Source organism: Didymella exigua (assembly GCF_010094145.1).
Source record: "Didymella exigua CBS 183.55 unplaced genomic scaffold M421scaffold_51, whole genome shotgun sequence".
Taxonomy (NCBI): Eukaryota; Fungi; Ascomycota; class Dothideomycetes; order Pleosporales; family Didymellaceae; genus Didymella; species Didymella exigua.
In genome coordinates, this window is record NW_022984825.1 from 168575 (window position 1) to 184324 (window position 15750).

Consider the following 15750-nt stretch of genomic DNA (forward strand, 5'->3'; position numbering starts at 1 on the left):
AATAATATTCTTGTATTTTCTAATATTTAGGCTACTAGAGCCCTAGCAAAGAATCTTAACTTAGTGTCTTAGTAAGGAATATTAAGCTTAAAACCTTCTACGCTTAATAACTATTCTATTAATAGGCCTATAATACTATTTAATAGCTTCTTTTAAAGAGGAGACTTAATAGTATATTAATATAATAAAAGTATAGTTTATTAAGCAGAGCTACTATTATAGCAGGATTAGGAGTTATTGTAGCTATTACAGCTGTTAGGACTGTTAGAGCTATTAGCTTAAAATTAGCTAGACATTAAATACACATTAAATAACTATTGTAGGCCTATAAGTCCTACTATTGCCCACAGTATAATGCCACAATTTCCTGATTTCGACAACAGAAAAACTTTTCCTGGTGTAACATGTCTTTATATGCGTGTTAAAGTGCTTTAACTACTTAAGGCTAAGTATATTATTTCTCTAACTATTCTTAGAGACTAAGAGCTTCTAATTATAGGGTATATCTGTCTCCTTATACTAGGCAGAGATGTAGACGCGTCCTTTGTAGATAATAGAAGGTGGGGTTGCATACCTAGCAGCGCAGATGCTCTGGATAACAGTAACCTACTCGCAATCACCTAGCTGAACAAGCTCTAGCTGAGCATGTCTCTGTAAGCCTGTAACAACCTTTAAAGACAAAGCAACACATATCTAGAACCTAGTTTTATTAAAGCTGTGCATATTATTATTATAAATGCTATACTTAACTTAAGTATCCTCTGCTAGCTTAAACTATGTGCTAATTATCTTAGGATCTTCCTATAGTATCCTCTGTCTATCCTTAGCTTAATTAAAGGCTATTTTAAGCTTGTCTAAACGCGTTATAAGCCTACTAGCCTATAGTTTGCTAACAGGCTCTTCACTACGCACACTTAGTATCTTATTAGCTATATCTGCTACCTTACATAGCTAGGGCGCAAATCCTTGCGAATTAAGGTTAAGTATATACTAGACAATTGTCTGCTCCTCTAGTAAAGTAAGTTTCTAGCAATTAGTGCGTACGTCTAGTTAAAACGTAATATTGTGAAGGTAATTAGAGACCTGCTAATAAGGTACGTTTAACGCTCTAGCAGCGCTGTAGATACTGCGAAATTAGCTAGCATAGAAGGCCTAGATAGCAAGGATAACTCTACCTTCTCTAGTAGTATTCTGAAGTTGTTGTTATTAAGGCATGTTGTGTTAGGGTAAAAGGTGGTCGTGCTAAGAGAAAGTGGCTGGTTTGGTGATATGGCCGGCTTGGTGATAATCTACGTTACCTAAGATCTTGTTAAGCATATACTCTGGCTCACAGTACAAGAATCTAACAATTAAGAGTCTTACTACTGCAACTAAAATAGCGCAACTAATGTACTGTGACCTAACAACAGTCCTTAGGGACTAAGCTAACTAGACTAGCTAGCTCACGCAGCTACAGGCGAGATGCCTGTTGCGCAACATCTAGGACAAGATTAACCTAAAGACAACTACACCACTACTATTAAAGCTACTCTTGCTAAGGGCTCTAACTATTACTAACTACGCGCTAGCCACAAACATTAACATACTATTAACGTGTTTCACAAGCGAGCGCCGCACCAAACTGAGCGCCGCACTCTCAACAACAGAACGCCTGCGCAGCGCTATATCACAACACAACACAAATAAATAATTATTTACAGGCCTAGATAGTATTATTTAGAAGCTTTACTATTATCTATATCCTCTATTTCTACCTTGCAAGTGTAGGAATTGTGTCTAATCTTACTGCAACACCTATATTATTGTCTAACACGCACCCTCTTTATAGTTATCTTACCCTTACTATAACCCCTACCCTCCTTTTTAGTAATTAAGTTAGCTACTTTACTAACTATAAGGGTCTCCTTTATATATATATATATTATTGCTTATAGGTCTTATGCTTTATAGACACTTCTACAGCGTCTTAAAGGTAGCCTATTTTCTCCTGCATTAATACTATATTATAAGCTATCTACTAAGCGCCCTTTGCTAACTGTTTAACCTGCTTATCTAACAAACTTGCTAGAGACCCTTAATAGATTTAAATCTACTTTTAAATTAGAGTTAACTGCTCGTGAATTAGGGCTGGATAACTGCTGGGTCCTTGCAGGCAGCCCGCTGGCGATCGTATGGGCGGGTCCACCGCTTCTAGTGCTCTGGTGTACGCTTTACCAAGTTGTTAACCTAGTTCTTGCTAACAGGCTTTGCGCCGCGCTCTCTTAGCAGTTTATCTGCCATGTCTTGTACGTCTGCCTTTAAGGAAAGTAGGCCACGCGCAGACTCCTTAAGTATACGTAGTATAACTGCCTCCTCTTCTAGCTTTGTAAGGCGCTTCGCATTTAGCTCACAGTCGCGTTAAGAGCGTGTTCTGTTGTGTTAGTGTTAGATTATTTATTTAGGCACTTTATAGACTTTCTTAGCGTGTTAGATACTCTAAATTTAGTTTCTTAAGATATTAGATATAGCAAGCTGTACATCAGCTTTAGTATAGAGTGTAGGGGCTTGTTGTGGTTAAGACATTACGTGCTGTTGTTGCGCCGGCGTTCTGGCAGCGAGAGTGCGGCGCTCGCTTGTGAAACACGTTAATAAATAAATTAAATAAGAATAACGTACCTCACGGGCGAATGGCCGGCCCGGGCGAGTGTCCGGATTTTGCCAAGACCACACCAAACTTCATACAACCCGTGATGTCTCAACGCAAAAAGGCTTTAAGCGTCTTAAAGGAACTAGATATACAGCTTGCAATCTAGGCTCTTAAACAAGACGCAACTCTTACTATTCTACGCGCTGTAACAATCTATAAGGTGTAAGAAAGAACGCTAAGACAACAACGTGCTAGAACGCTCTTAAGACGCAATTGTAAGGTTAACTTAATAAAGCTAACAAGCACTAAAGAGGAGGTGATTGTGCAGCATGTTCTGAAGCTGGACGAGTGAGGATACCCACCCCAGCTTACTAATGTGGAGGATATGGCCAACTCTCTACTTACTAAGCGCCACCAGCCTCCTGTTAGCAAGAACTAGGCTAGCACGTTCGTTAAGCGTCGCCTAGAGCTCACAGTCAAGTTCAATCAAAAGTACAACTACAAGAGAGCCCTCTGCGAGGATCCTGAGGTAATCTAGGGCTAGTTCTGCCTAGTAGAGAATACTAAAGCTAAGTATAGTATCCTAGATAAAGACACCTATAATTTTAACAAGTCTAGGTTTATAATAGGTATTATATTAACAGGAGCTGTTGTTACAGGCTTAGAGCGTTGTGGAAGACTAAAGACAGTACAGCAGGGCAACTAAGAGTAGACTAGCATTATCTAGGGTATTAACGTGTTAGGATAGAGTATCCTACCCTTTGTTATCTTCTAAGGCAAGCACTACCTCTCTACCTAGTATAAGGAGCTGTCTTTACCTTATAACTAGGTTATTACTATCTCTAAGAATAGCTAGACTAATAACAAGCTTAGTATTAAGTAGCTAAAGCACTTTAATAAGCACATAAAGGAGCGCACTGTTAGTAGCTATTAGCTGCTTATTCTAGACAGCTATAAGAGCCACAATTTAGTTAAGTTCTACTAGTACTATAAAGAATATAAGATTGTTACCTTGTGTATGCCTCTACACTTATTGCACCTGTTGCAGCCGCTTAACGTGGGTTGTTTTGCCCTAATAAAGAAGGCCTATAGTTGCCAAGCTAAGCAGCTAATGCGAAACAAAATTACTTGCATTACAAAACTTAAGTTTTTACTATGCTTTAAAGGAGTTTTTAATGCCTCTATTACTAGGAGCAATATCTAGGGAGGATTTAGAGGTGCTAGCTTGGTCCCCTTTAATCTAGAGGCTGTAATATTAAAGCTTAAAGTGCGCCTGTGTACTCCACCACTACCTACTATAGATAAGAGTACGTGGCACTCTTAAACCCTATAGAACACCCTAGAATTTAGGTTGTAATTAAAGCTTATTAAAGAGAGGATTTAATAACATAGCAATAGCTCTCTAACTTTAATAGTTAATGCTCTTAATTAGCTTACTAAGGGCGCAGAGATGATGGCGCATTTACTAGTTTTAGTGCGCAACTAGGTCGCAGAGCTTTAAGCTGCTAATAAGGCCGCCACACGCTGTAAATCACACAAGAGGAAGCGGATCTAGAGGGAGGGGACTCTTACTGTTAGTAAAGGAGTGCGCTTAACTACCCTAAAGGAGTTTAAAGCCTGTAATAATAGGAAGAAGGCAAGCAAAGAAGAGGCGTGTTAAACTAGGCACTTAGTCTTTACAACGCTGTAGCAGGTGTAGTAAGGCAGGGCACAACGCGCGAACGTGCATAAAAGATGCGCAAGATACTATAGATTAGTGCTGTATACTGTAAGTTACAGTAACTTGCAGTAACTTGCTGTAATATGCAAGAGAAGTTGAAGTTTGGTGTGGTCTTGGCAAAATCCGGTCACTCGCCCGGGCCGGCCACTCGCCCGTGAGGTACGTTAAGCCTAAGATAGATACCTCTAAGCACTTAAGCTAATAAGAAGCACATTACAATAGGATACCTAGCTAGCTAAGTATAACTAGGCAGCTACAGAAGTAGAGACGTACAAAGTCGCTAAATTATTGCAATTAAATGTAATAACAACTTGAAAGGACTTCCTGACAGCTATAAATAGGTTTGCGCCTATCTAGGCTACAAGCTTTTAAGATAGTAGACACTTTAAATCTAGTATAAGTTAAAAGGAGATAATAAAATACTACTAAGAGTAACGTACTCTATCACCAAGCTAGTTATATCACTAAACTAGTCAAAATCTCTTGGCGCGCCTAACTTATATTGCAGTAACTTGAATTACTTACTATTAAACAGTGATCTAGTGTACTGCGTGCTTTTATTAGATTTAGAATCTTCTTCTATATCTTTCTAACATGTTTAAGCGTTGTGCCCTGTGCCTCTACAGTTTCTACAGCGCTGTTAGGCTAACTAGGTCCTTTCTTAAGTACCTGCACTATAAGTCTTCTTTAATAGCTAAGCTGCTACAGAAACCTCAGCAGCTACCCATGATGCTGCTGGGCTATACTCAAGTGTGCTGCTATGCTGAATTTGCTTTCGCTTGCGCGACTTTCTCCTAGTCATGACTGCTAATTGCTCTTTAAGCTCAGTAATGCGAGCAGCTTGCAGCGCGTTTTAGTACAGCATTAATTCACCACCTTTAATAAGCTAAGAGAAGCTAGCCTAGGCTGTAACTAGTAACTAAGTAAAGGAGTTATGTATAAGCTTTAACTAAGACCTAAACTTGTGTGTATTGCTTAGAGTCCTTAACTGCCACAGTGTCTCTAGTAGAGGGGGTGCTAGTGGGGTATAGTGTTGCACCTTAAGGCAATCTAACACTACCTGCGCGTTAGTAGGGACTAGCCCTAATGCCTTAAAGGCCTTCTAACAGTTAGCCTTTGTAAACACGTTAAGAAACGCGTCTCTAAAGGCTAGTAGGAAGCCTTTATTATTAATGTAGAAGACGCGTTAGCGTGCTAAGTCCTAGACGCGTTAGGAGTACTTGCGCTTTAACAGCAAGAAACAGACCACGTCAAGCAGCTAGAGGATGTGTGACGAGTGAGCTAGCATACAGAGAGTAAGGATCTTGTTATCCAGGCAATAGTCCTTAAAATCCTAGTTAAGGTGGCTCTTATGGCCGTCCAAGATAAGTAGCCTGTATCCCCCTACCTAACGCGCTCTTGTTTGCGCGTTAAAATGCTTCAACCACTCAAGGCTAAGCGCGTTGTTTGTCCAGCCATTCTCAGAGACAGAGAGCTTCTAATTGTGTGGTATATCTGTCTCCTCGTACCAGGCAGAGATGTGGATGCGTCCTTTGTAGATGATGAAAGGCAGGGTCGCATATCCAGCAGCGCAGATGCTCTGTATAACTGTAACCCACTCCTGATCGCCTGGCTGAACAAGCTCAGGTCGAGCGCGTCTCTTAGCGCCTGTGACAACCTTTATTAACCCTATTATGCCTATCTAGAACCTAGTCTTATTAAAGTTGTGCACGTTATTGTTGTAGATGCTATACTTAGCCTTAGTACCCTCTACTAGCATAAACTACGCGTTAATTACCTTAGGATCTTCCTACAGTATTCTCTGTCTATCCTTTGCTTAGTTAAACACTATCTTAAGCTAATCTAAACGCGTTATAAATCTTATAGCCTAGAGTTTACTAACAGGCTCCCTACTACGCACACCTAACAGTTTATTAGCTATATCTGCCACCTTACACAGCTAAGGCGCAAATCCTTGTAAATAAAGGTTAAGGATATATTAGACAATTATCTGCTCTTTAGTTGTAGTAAGCTTCTGGCAGTTTGCGCGTACGTTGAGTTGAAATGGAGTATTGCTAGCGCGTTCAGAGAGCCTGCGTTGGTTAACGTTGAATGCAGCAGCAGCAGCCCGATAGCTCTGAAACTGTCCGGTATTGTAGGCCTGGAGAGCAAGCTGCAGTCTCCCTTTGTGTTGAAGCAATAGGTCGTAATGTTGTTAAGACATACTGTGAAGTGTGGAGTTGTGTTAGTCTTAGCAGATTTTGACTAGTTTGGTGATATGACCAGCTCGGTGATAGAGTACGTTATATAATAATAAATTATCTCCTTAGATTAGGGTAGCATAAGGCCTTTATAACTAATAATGCTGTATTTCTTGCTAAAGGGGGTGCAGCCTCCTAGAGCTATAAAGGGGACGCCTAACAGACTTTAAGCGTGCTATCTAACTAGGGCAGACCTTAATATTAATATCTAGTAGGTAGGAAAACTACTACGCTTAAGCAGCCTTTAGATTAAGAGCCTGCTTCTACTAGGGGAGCAAAATGCCCTATATATAGACAACACTACTCTATACAGGATTACTACTATATTAATTAAGATAGAGCTCCTAAGTAGTAGAAACTAAATAAGATTATTTCTAAACTTATTAAGTTTAAGTGTAAGAAAGATATTACCTTTTAAGGGCTACTTTGCACACAAAGTAAGAGCTAATTAAGAACACTAGTAGTAAAGCACTTGCACACCTCTACCCTAGAAATCCTAGACAATTAACTAGAAGGCTAAGAAATTGCTAATATTAAAGCAGCGCTTAGCATAGTAAACTAACAGGACGCTGCTAACTATCTTGTAACGGTTGAGAGGAGAAGCGGATCACTTGTTGTTGGCGGTGGTCTGGTGTTACTTCCTCATGTTGTTGAGCACCTCTTACCTTGGCTGCGTCACAAAGACGTCATCAAAACAAACCCCGCAGCGAGCCTTGGAGAGCAAAGATACAAGCAACACGACAACACACAGAACACAATACACTCGTTATATACATTTGCCCTTGATACCGCAACACTTAATCTAGCGCGTTGCTGATCACTAAGCTTAGTTAGTGAACCCCTGCCTTTCTTGCCAAACTTGGCTAAGAGCTAAGAGCTCTGAGTTATGTCTTTATATAGATCCGGCCTTGCCAACCTTTCCTCAGTAAACTGATATCTAACACTAGGGCATCTATAAGAATAAATCTCTGCAGTACTATTGTAGAAATAACTAAAGGTTATAGATCCATAGGTAGTAAAAATTTATAAGGTATACAAGCTGAGTTCTTCGATCTAGAATCTGCCATCTTCTTAGTAAGTAAGACCGTTTGTAAAGTTAAACAAATTTTGCGGATCCCACTGTCCCTTGAGATACTCGAGACTTGGGAGTTTCTCTGCAGTATACCAAGCATTACGGCCCTCGTCACCATGTGCATAGTTAACGTAGACTTGCAGTCCCTTCGCACTGTTGAGCTTCGCAAATGCTGCACGTCTGTCTTCGGCAAAAGCAGCAATAGCAGAGATTTGAGCGTTAGTTGTGAAGCCACTAAAGCTGAAGAACCTGCAATTGTATCAGTTGCCAGTTCACATCGATGGAAGGTGATAGTGCTCAGGACTCACAGATATGCCATTGTGCCACGGTAAGGATACGCTGTCATGTCGTCGGGTGTCTCGAGGGTGACCTTGGTTGGGAACATCTCCGTAACCATGTACGATGTTGTTAGCCCGGTCGCGGCATAAAAATCGACGTATGCAGCAAGAGTCGCCTGATAGGTTGCCACATCGTAATGGTATAGATTCAGGCCGTAAGCCGCTTGATTCAGGCCTGCAATACAGCCGAGAGGGTCCGCTCCAAAGCGATTTTCCAGGATGAGGCGGTTGTACGGAATCATGGTCACGTTGGACTCGAGATGCTTGGTTGAGAGCAATGGCTGGAGGAGCTTTCTTCCGTCCTCCTCCGTGCCTACGTATACGGCATTGACCATTATGACAACCTGTGTATGAATTTAGCAGCGCATACCCATGTTGGTGTGCTCCAACTAACCGTTCCGAAGCTACTCGAGTATTGTATGGCGCTGGTGAGAGACAAAGCATCTGGCTGATTCCCAGCGAATGATTTGAGAATATTGAAAATGGTCGAATTCTCGCCGAGCGGGAAGAGGAAATCGCCGTTCAAGGCATTACCGCCGTTGGTCTGATCGTGTAAGTTGTAGGTGGCAGAGGTTACGATACCAAAGTTCTGTCCGGCGCCCCTAATGCCCCAGAATAAATCGCTATTTTCAACGAGCGATGCATTGACAATGTCGCCCTTCCCAGTCACGATAGTAACTGACTCAAGCGCATCTATGATCAAGCCGTGAAGACCTTGATAGACGCCAATACCGCCGCCCAGGGTCGCGCCAACCATTCCCACACATGAACAAGATCCGGTCTCTGATAGAAGTAAGAGTAAGCGTCCGGTTGGAGTTTGTTTGTAAGAACAACCTACGGATTTCTTTTCCAGCCGCATGAACAGGGTCCAAGACATCTTTAAAGGTGACTGCACCGCCTATCGTCATCGTGCTTGCTGCAGTATTTATAGAGACGCCATCAAAGGCACTGAGGTCTATGTTGATTCCATTCTCCAGGGCACTGGTGGTTACAGTGTAACCATGACCGCCACCTGTACCCATGAATGGGATGCTGTTCGTTGAGGCATAACGGATCTGTGCGCTGGCGTCAGAATGTTACAAATGGCAAAAGAAGATTTTTCGCAGGACTTACGATGATTGAAACGTCTTCTACTGTAGCAGGTTTCACACCTACAACGTAAGTTGGAGCCTTATACGCGTTCCATCTTTCTGTAAGCTCTGTCTCGTAGGATGGATCGCTGGGAAGGAGGACTTCCGAATTGGAGGACAGATGATCTTTTAGGTAACTTTGGATATCCGCTTGAGTCACTGCCGAAGTCAAACCGACGATATGGAGCAGACCAAAAACTAGATGGGCTATCATGTTTGCAAACAATGAGTGGCTGACGAACCTGTCCGGGGAAATACACCATATAATGCGCATAGTGTGGTCCGTGGCAATAGCCGTTCCATCTCACCGTTAGCTTGAGTCGGGCAGATAGTACGAGAGCCCGGTTCGGTGTTGACACACAACTCAGCCGAGGTCTTTGTTAAACACCGATTGACCATTCAGAATGGACTAAAAGCTCTCAAAAGATCGAAAGGGAAACCGTCACATCGCAACAAAGCTCACCATGGGGAGAATCGATGTTCATCATCATATACTTCCGACGGAATACGTGCAAAGTGAGCGTCGTCTTCGAAACGTATGATTTAAAAAGCTGATGTTCTTTTTAGAGTGGAAAGAAGTTCTTGGAATCCCTAAAGGACTAAAGCTCCCATCATGGAGCGTTGAATTGGACCTACAATTCATGGATCGCAACAACATTGATGTCTCAATACTATCCCTTAGTGCTCCAGGTCTCGCATTTGTCAAATCGGCCGATGAAGCTTCAAAGCTGTGCCGATGGGTCAATGACTATGCGGCGGAGATTGTGACCCGTCATCCGCTTCGATTTGGTTTCTTTGCATCCCTTCCGCCACTCAACCAGATCGACGCTTGCCTGGAGGAAGTGCGCTACTCACTCGACGTGCTCAAGGCAGATGGAATTGCACTTTTATCGAGCTATGAGGACAAGTACCTGGGCCATGAAGACTTCCAGCCCCTTTGGAAAGAACTGCACCGTCGTAATGCAGTAGTTTTCATACATCCAACCTTTGCGAAAACCTGGGGAGCTCCATCCGACCTCACCATTCCCCGACCCATAATCGATTTCCCTCATGAGACAACAAGAACTGCAGTTAGTCTCATCACTTCGAACATCATTCATGACTTTACAAATTGTAAGATCATCCTCTCTCACGGTGGCGGCACACTTCCGTATATGGCGACGAGAATTGCACACCAAACAGCCGATCTTGGCTTGAAAGACAAATCGGCCGACGAGTTCATAAGAGAAGCCAAGTCGTTCTACTATGACCTTGCGTTGACCGGGTACGAGAGTCCCGTCAAGCTTTTGCGTGACTTTGCAGATGCAGATCACATTTTGTACGGAAGCGACTTTCCGTTCGCTCGGGAAGGTACCATCGTGCCGCAGATTGCAAATATCAACGCCGCGCCTATAGAAGACAACGAGCGACAGTCTATTGAGTCTGGTGCTGCAAGCAAACTATTTCCGCGCCTCAACAGATAGCCAAAATATCTATATCTTACCTTCAACGTAATGCAGTAATTCGAGAACCAGTGCACTGAACTGATATCTGTCGTGTGGCATATATCCATGTTTGCCTTCATGGGTCTATCATTACTACGCTATTAAGTTCGACTATGGAGTAAAGTAAGGTCCGTATTGTCTGTCGTGTTTGGAGTACATGTGGTATGGCATGAAGGCAACGAATTGTCTGATTGATCAATGCCTCTAGCATTAAGCTGCTGAAGTATTGCAAAAGTCCTATTCCCTCTTTGCAGTTCTCTCTTTTCAAAAGATGAGAGCTTAAGACACCGTAGAAATGGCCAGTTGGTCCTATCGTTCTTAGTATATGTCTAAACAGAGCACAAAGGTTGCTCACAAGGCCGCCGAACGGAAGAATGAAATCAGCCGTCTTGGTCGCATAATTAAAGCCGTCGGGGGATGCTTCTGCCACACCGGCCTGCACATATGCGAGATACTCTGGAGCACCAGGAAAGATGATGTTATCGGCCAAAACGACTGAGCCAGACCTAATTAGAGAAGATTTCTCGCATAATTGCAGATCGGAAATGTAGAAGTCCTTCCAGTGGTCCAACAGCATGAAATCAACAGTGCCTCTCGTCACTGTACCCTTCTCAACAAGACGTGTCAAGGACTCCGCAGCTGGACCAACATGGATAGTGATAACGTCGCGCAGACCTGCTAGATCTGCGAGACTGGCTGCGACAGCCGCGATGATGGGGTTCTTCTCAAATGACACGTAGCGAACGCGCTGTCCCGGGACAGCTCGTGCCACCATGGCGCTGGCAAGGCAGATGGCGGAGTAGCCAACATAGGAACCAAATTCTAGAAACGTGGTCGGCGCAGGCTCAGCAGTAGCCAGCATGTGTGTTATGAATGTGCGCTTCTCTGCCCCGATGGTCATCAGCCCTCGTGGAATCGTGGCAGCAAAGTCATCGATGGCGTTGCAAACTGCATCTGGGTCCCCACGTATTTTTTCTAGGTCTGAACGGGTGTATACGTATTTCAAAAGCGCAAGCTCTTCAGCGCCTTCTTTCTGCAGCTAACATCAGCCGTGTTCACAGAAAGATTATACAAGCCGTACGTGGTTGGCTGCAACGGTGACGTTGAAGAAACCAGCACTATTCGCGACTTTGGGCGCTGAACCATCAACGATCGCATCAGTGTCGAAGTATGTCGAAGTACCTCCCACAGGCGTGATAGTATTTGGGGGGTGGACAGCCGCCATCTCACTTGAATGTAGGATTGCTAGTGTATGAAAGTATGGGTATGATAGGTAGGGATAGTCCGTTGCACACTTAATGCATTGGTGCATCATATATACACCATATGTTGCATCTGTACATGTGAATGAACAAGTCGGGCGTGTCGGTCCGTTTCGGGGACATTTGATTCGGTGGCTGCATCCTGCGCAACCCCAACAAATGTGGTTGGAACGATCGCTACCTTATACACTTTGAAAGCCCCCAAATCACTTTACCGTTAGCTACTATCTTTGAAAAACCAGTAGCGCTATCATGGGCTTCGTGACCACAATTCTTCACTCTCAGTTCTTCGTGCAGCCACCGGTTCCCTCCTCCAGCTTCTCCGGTCAAACGGTCGTCGTGACTGGTGCCACGTCTGGTCTCGGATACGAAGCTGCAAAGCACATACTGCGCCTAGGAGCGTCCAGGCTAATCCTCGCAGTCCGCAATGTTACAAAAGGCAAACAGGCTGCAGAAGGGATCTCTTCGGCGCTGTCACTCCCTCCGAGCAGTGTCGACGTCTGGGAATTAGATCTTGGCAATTTCTCATCTGTAAAGCAGTTTGGTGAACGCATTAATACACTAGACCGCTTGGATGCCGTGGTACAGAATGCGGGCATCATGACCACCAAGTTTACCTTAGTCGAAGGATGCGAGAGTCAAATAGCTGTGAACGTTATCAGTCCAGTACTTCTAGGCTACCTTGTCATCTCTAAACTCCAACAGTCAGCAGCCAAGACTGGAAGTCCCGGAAGATTGGCTTTCGTGGGCAGCGATCTACAATTCATCGCACCGCTGAAAGAGAAGTCAACTCCAAAAAGTCTCCTCGCGGCTCTCAACTCCGAGGAGACGGCTGACATGAGCAGCCGGTAAGCTTGACCGAAATACAAAATATCGCGTTGCGTATTTGCTAACGATTAATCGCAGCTACGGCGTCTCCAAACTACTACTCATGTGGGCAGTGCGCGACATGGCACAACGATACCCTTTTTCCGACCAATCGGACGTACTCATTACCTGCTTGACGCCTGGCTTATGTCAAAGCAGCATTGTGCGCGACGAAGAGAGCTGGATTGTCAGCATCCTCAGACGCTTTGCCATAGGGATAATCGCACGCTCGACTGAGGTTGGTAGCCGCACTCTGGTCCATGGAGTAAAGCCGGAGCTCGGCGATGAATGTCACGGTGCATTTCTTATGGACTGCAAAGTCTGCAAAGAGTATGTTTGCCACAGTAGATAACAACAAGTTGGGAGAAGGCTGACTAACGTGCTTACTACAGTTTGACGGGTAACACAAAGACACCTGAGATGGAAGAGGCAAAGAGCAAGTTCTTGGACGAGCTCTCTGCGCGCTTACGGGGAATCTGCCCAGGAATTATTTAGCGGGTCTTGGCAGGTCATTTGCTTCGGGGAACTTTGACATCCTTTGAACGCACTTTCACATCTGTCAATAGTCTTAGGCTTGGGGCTCAAGCTCGGCATACTTCATAACGTTACTTTCACGGTTCAGACAGAAGGGCGTGATCATTTGGTAGTGGAATTTCCTGTTGTCGACGGCCTTGTAAGCTACCAATCTACAGTCTCCACATACAACGATCTCCCTTGATGCGACAGTACAAATATCAGCAAGGGATCATGTGAATACATATACAGCCGAGCTTAATTTCTTAAAATTGACCGATGCCGAAGTAGACGATCGCTGAAACCATAAAAACTCCATTATCTTTACATAAAAGCGGCTTATAGAATACACGTTTGCTACAATCCTCAACAGATCGTTTCGGGTAAACAATATGGCCATATCAAGTGCTGCTGAGATGTTATATCTCCCCCGATGGTTGCTCGCCGCCGGTGTTGTAAGCGATACACGCATTCTGCTAAAAATCCGACTGACACCATTCAGCTTGTATCGTTTTTGATACTCCGTGCCATCTATCGCCTAGTGTTTCACCCTTTGAAATCATTTCCGGGACCTGCCAGCCGCGCGATATCACACATTCCCCATGCGCAATCCATACTCAGCGGACACCTGCCGGGTGACCTCACTTCACTGCATGCCAAATATGGCGAGGCTGTACGCATCTCTCCAGATATGGTGTCATTTATTGCACCCGAAGCGTGGACAGACATCTATGGCCACGGACCCAATCGTAACTTTCCAAAATGGGGGATGACGCGCAGTCACAAGACGGTCGACCACCTCTTATCAGCCAACAATGCAGACCACTCACGGCAACGTAGAACGGTCAACCACGCGTTTAGCGACAAAGCACTGCGGGCTCAGGAGGGCCTTGTAATGCGTTACATCGATCAGCTTACAAGCGCACTTGCGTTGCAGTCTATTGCCGAGATTAACGTGAAGAATTGGCTGGAATATGCAGCTTTTGATATCGTCGGTGATCTGGCGTTTGGCGAGCCATTTGGGTGTCTATCGAACGGCGCATATGATCCATGGGTGGGACTGTTGTTTCCTTTTATCAAGGCTCTTTCGTTGTTCGGAGCGGCAAGGCTGTTCAAGCCTTTCACGCCGTTCATCATTGCCCTCTTACCCAAGAAAGATATCAAGAGTCGCATGCAGCACATCAAGCTCAGCGCTAAGAAAGTCCACAAACGCCTGGCTGCCGGTGAGCAGCCGCATCGATCTGACTTCTGGACATATATCTTGCGAAACAATGACGAGACGGGCATGAGTATTGAGGAGATGGAATCAAACGCTAGTCTCTTCATCACTGGTGGAAGCGAGACAGTTGCGACAGCGCTGTGCGGAATCATGTACTTGTTGGCAAAGAACCCGGAGGCGATGCAGAAGCTACATGAAGAGATCACAGGCGGATTCACCAAGCAAGAGGACATCAACATGATTAGTGTGGGCGGCCTGAAAGTGCTGCAGGCTACCATCAGTGAGGGAATGCGCATCTACCCACCTGTTCCTGCAGGTCTGCAGCGCATTGTTCCCAAGGGCGGCGCAATCATTGCGGGATACGCCGTGGCAGAAGGCGTGAGTATATCTTTCAATCTGTACTTCTCAGTGCCTCAACTTTACACTCCTACTGACCACTGAACTCTAGACCATCGTCAACGTCTCCCAACAACCCGCGTACCATCTCCCCAGCAACTTCTCACACCCTGAGAGATTCGCACCGGAGCGCTGGCTCGCCAATGCACCGTCTGAATATTCGAACGACAGAAAGGAAGTGTTCCAGCCTTTTAGTACTGGGCCGCGCAACTGCGTTGGGAAAAATCTCGCCATGGCGGAGATGAAGCTGATTCTGGCGCGTCTGATTTGGCAATTCGACTGGCAACTGGCTGATGACAAGTTTGCGCTTGAGAAGCAGAAGGTTTTTATTATGCGCGAGAAACCAGATTTGAATCTGCGCATGAAAGTAAGAGGGAAATGATTGCATCGATACCGATGAGGCTTCGAGGGGCCGTGAATCGTTCGAATGCCAAGTATCCTTGCGGCGGCTATGGACATCAGGAGTGATAAAACCTAGTCTTTCCCTATAGTCATAGCGTATTGACTGCATTTTTAAATTTAATGTTACTCCAGCGCTATGTAGAAACCCAGCTATCAAAAAATCAACGTCTCTTCTACATTCTCAGGGAATTTGTCCTGCATAATGTGTGTATCTTCAAGTCCCAGGCTCCAAAGAAACAACCATCTCAGACTGCAAATCGTCTCGCCTTAATCCATCCCAACATAACCCTCCACCCCAAAGTCTCGCAACCCTCCTTCCCACCGCATCACTAAAAAACCCACCGAATGTATACTCGCACACTATCCCCAAAGGTCCCCGAAACCCTCCATTTTCAATTCCCCACCATCCAAGTTCCTCCCCGCATCACCCCAAAACACAGCACTGTGAATCGACTCGACAGAAACGCAAACATCCTGGGAC

The 15750-nt window shown here is 44.6% G+C and overlaps 6 protein-coding genes across 6 annotated transcripts; 3 read left to right on the top strand and 3 right to left on the bottom strand.

Moving 5' to 3' along the window:
* Positions 1-5338: 5338 nt before the first annotated feature.
* Positions 5339-6507, bottom strand: M421DRAFT_425917 (uncharacterized protein; the record flags this gene model as incomplete). The annotated part of the gene is made up of 2 exons (XM_033594237.1): positions 5339-6027; positions 6331-6507. Coding segments are annotated over 2 exons (381 nt in total), but the record flags the coding sequence as incomplete, so codon positions are not given.
* Positions 6508-7657: 1150 nt separating this feature from the next.
* Positions 7658-9340, bottom strand: M421DRAFT_75615 (FAD binding domain-containing protein; the record flags this gene model as incomplete). The annotated part of the gene is made up of 5 exons (XM_033597146.1): positions 7658-7907; positions 7967-8340; positions 8391-8779; positions 8835-9051; positions 9110-9340. The coding sequence occupies 5 exons, from the start codon at positions 9338-9340 to the stop codon at positions 7658-7660; spliced, it is 1461 nt and encodes a 486-aa protein (XP_033443647.1).
* Positions 9341-9590: 250 nt separating this feature from the next.
* On the top strand, positions 9591-10589 carry M421DRAFT_104492 (amidohydrolase family protein; the record flags this gene model as incomplete). Its single annotated transcript, XM_033587028.1, has 2 exons — positions 9591-9642; positions 9694-10589. The coding sequence occupies 2 exons, from the start codon at positions 9591-9593 to the stop codon at positions 10587-10589; spliced, it is 948 nt and encodes a 315-aa protein (XP_033443648.1).
* A 300-nt stretch (positions 10590-10889) lies between these two features.
* M421DRAFT_75539 (catechol O-methyltransferase) lies at positions 10890-11835 on the bottom strand (the record flags this gene model as incomplete). Its single annotated transcript, XM_033597138.1, has 3 exons — positions 10890-10919; positions 10966-11643; positions 11692-11835. 3 exons carry the CDS (start codon positions 11833-11835, stop codon positions 10890-10892), a joined length of 852 nt encoding a protein of 283 aa, XP_033443649.1.
* Positions 11836-12124: 289 nt separating this feature from the next.
* M421DRAFT_75624 (retinol dehydrogenase 12) lies at positions 12125-13234 on the top strand (the record flags this gene model as incomplete). The annotated part of the gene is made up of 3 exons (XM_033597148.1): positions 12125-12720; positions 12779-13069; positions 13132-13234. The coding sequence occupies 3 exons, from the start codon at positions 12125-12127 to the stop codon at positions 13232-13234; spliced, it is 990 nt and encodes a 329-aa protein (XP_033443650.1).
* A 434-nt stretch (positions 13235-13668) lies between these two features.
* Positions 13669-15249, top strand: M421DRAFT_75653 (cytochrome P450 4F3 omega-hydroxylase; the record flags this gene model as incomplete). Its single annotated transcript, XM_033597151.1, has 3 exons — positions 13669-13707; positions 13755-14849; positions 14920-15249. The coding sequence occupies 3 exons, from the start codon at positions 13669-13671 to the stop codon at positions 15247-15249; spliced, it is 1464 nt and encodes a 487-aa protein (XP_033443651.1).
* Between the last annotated feature and the right edge of the window lie 501 nt (positions 15250-15750).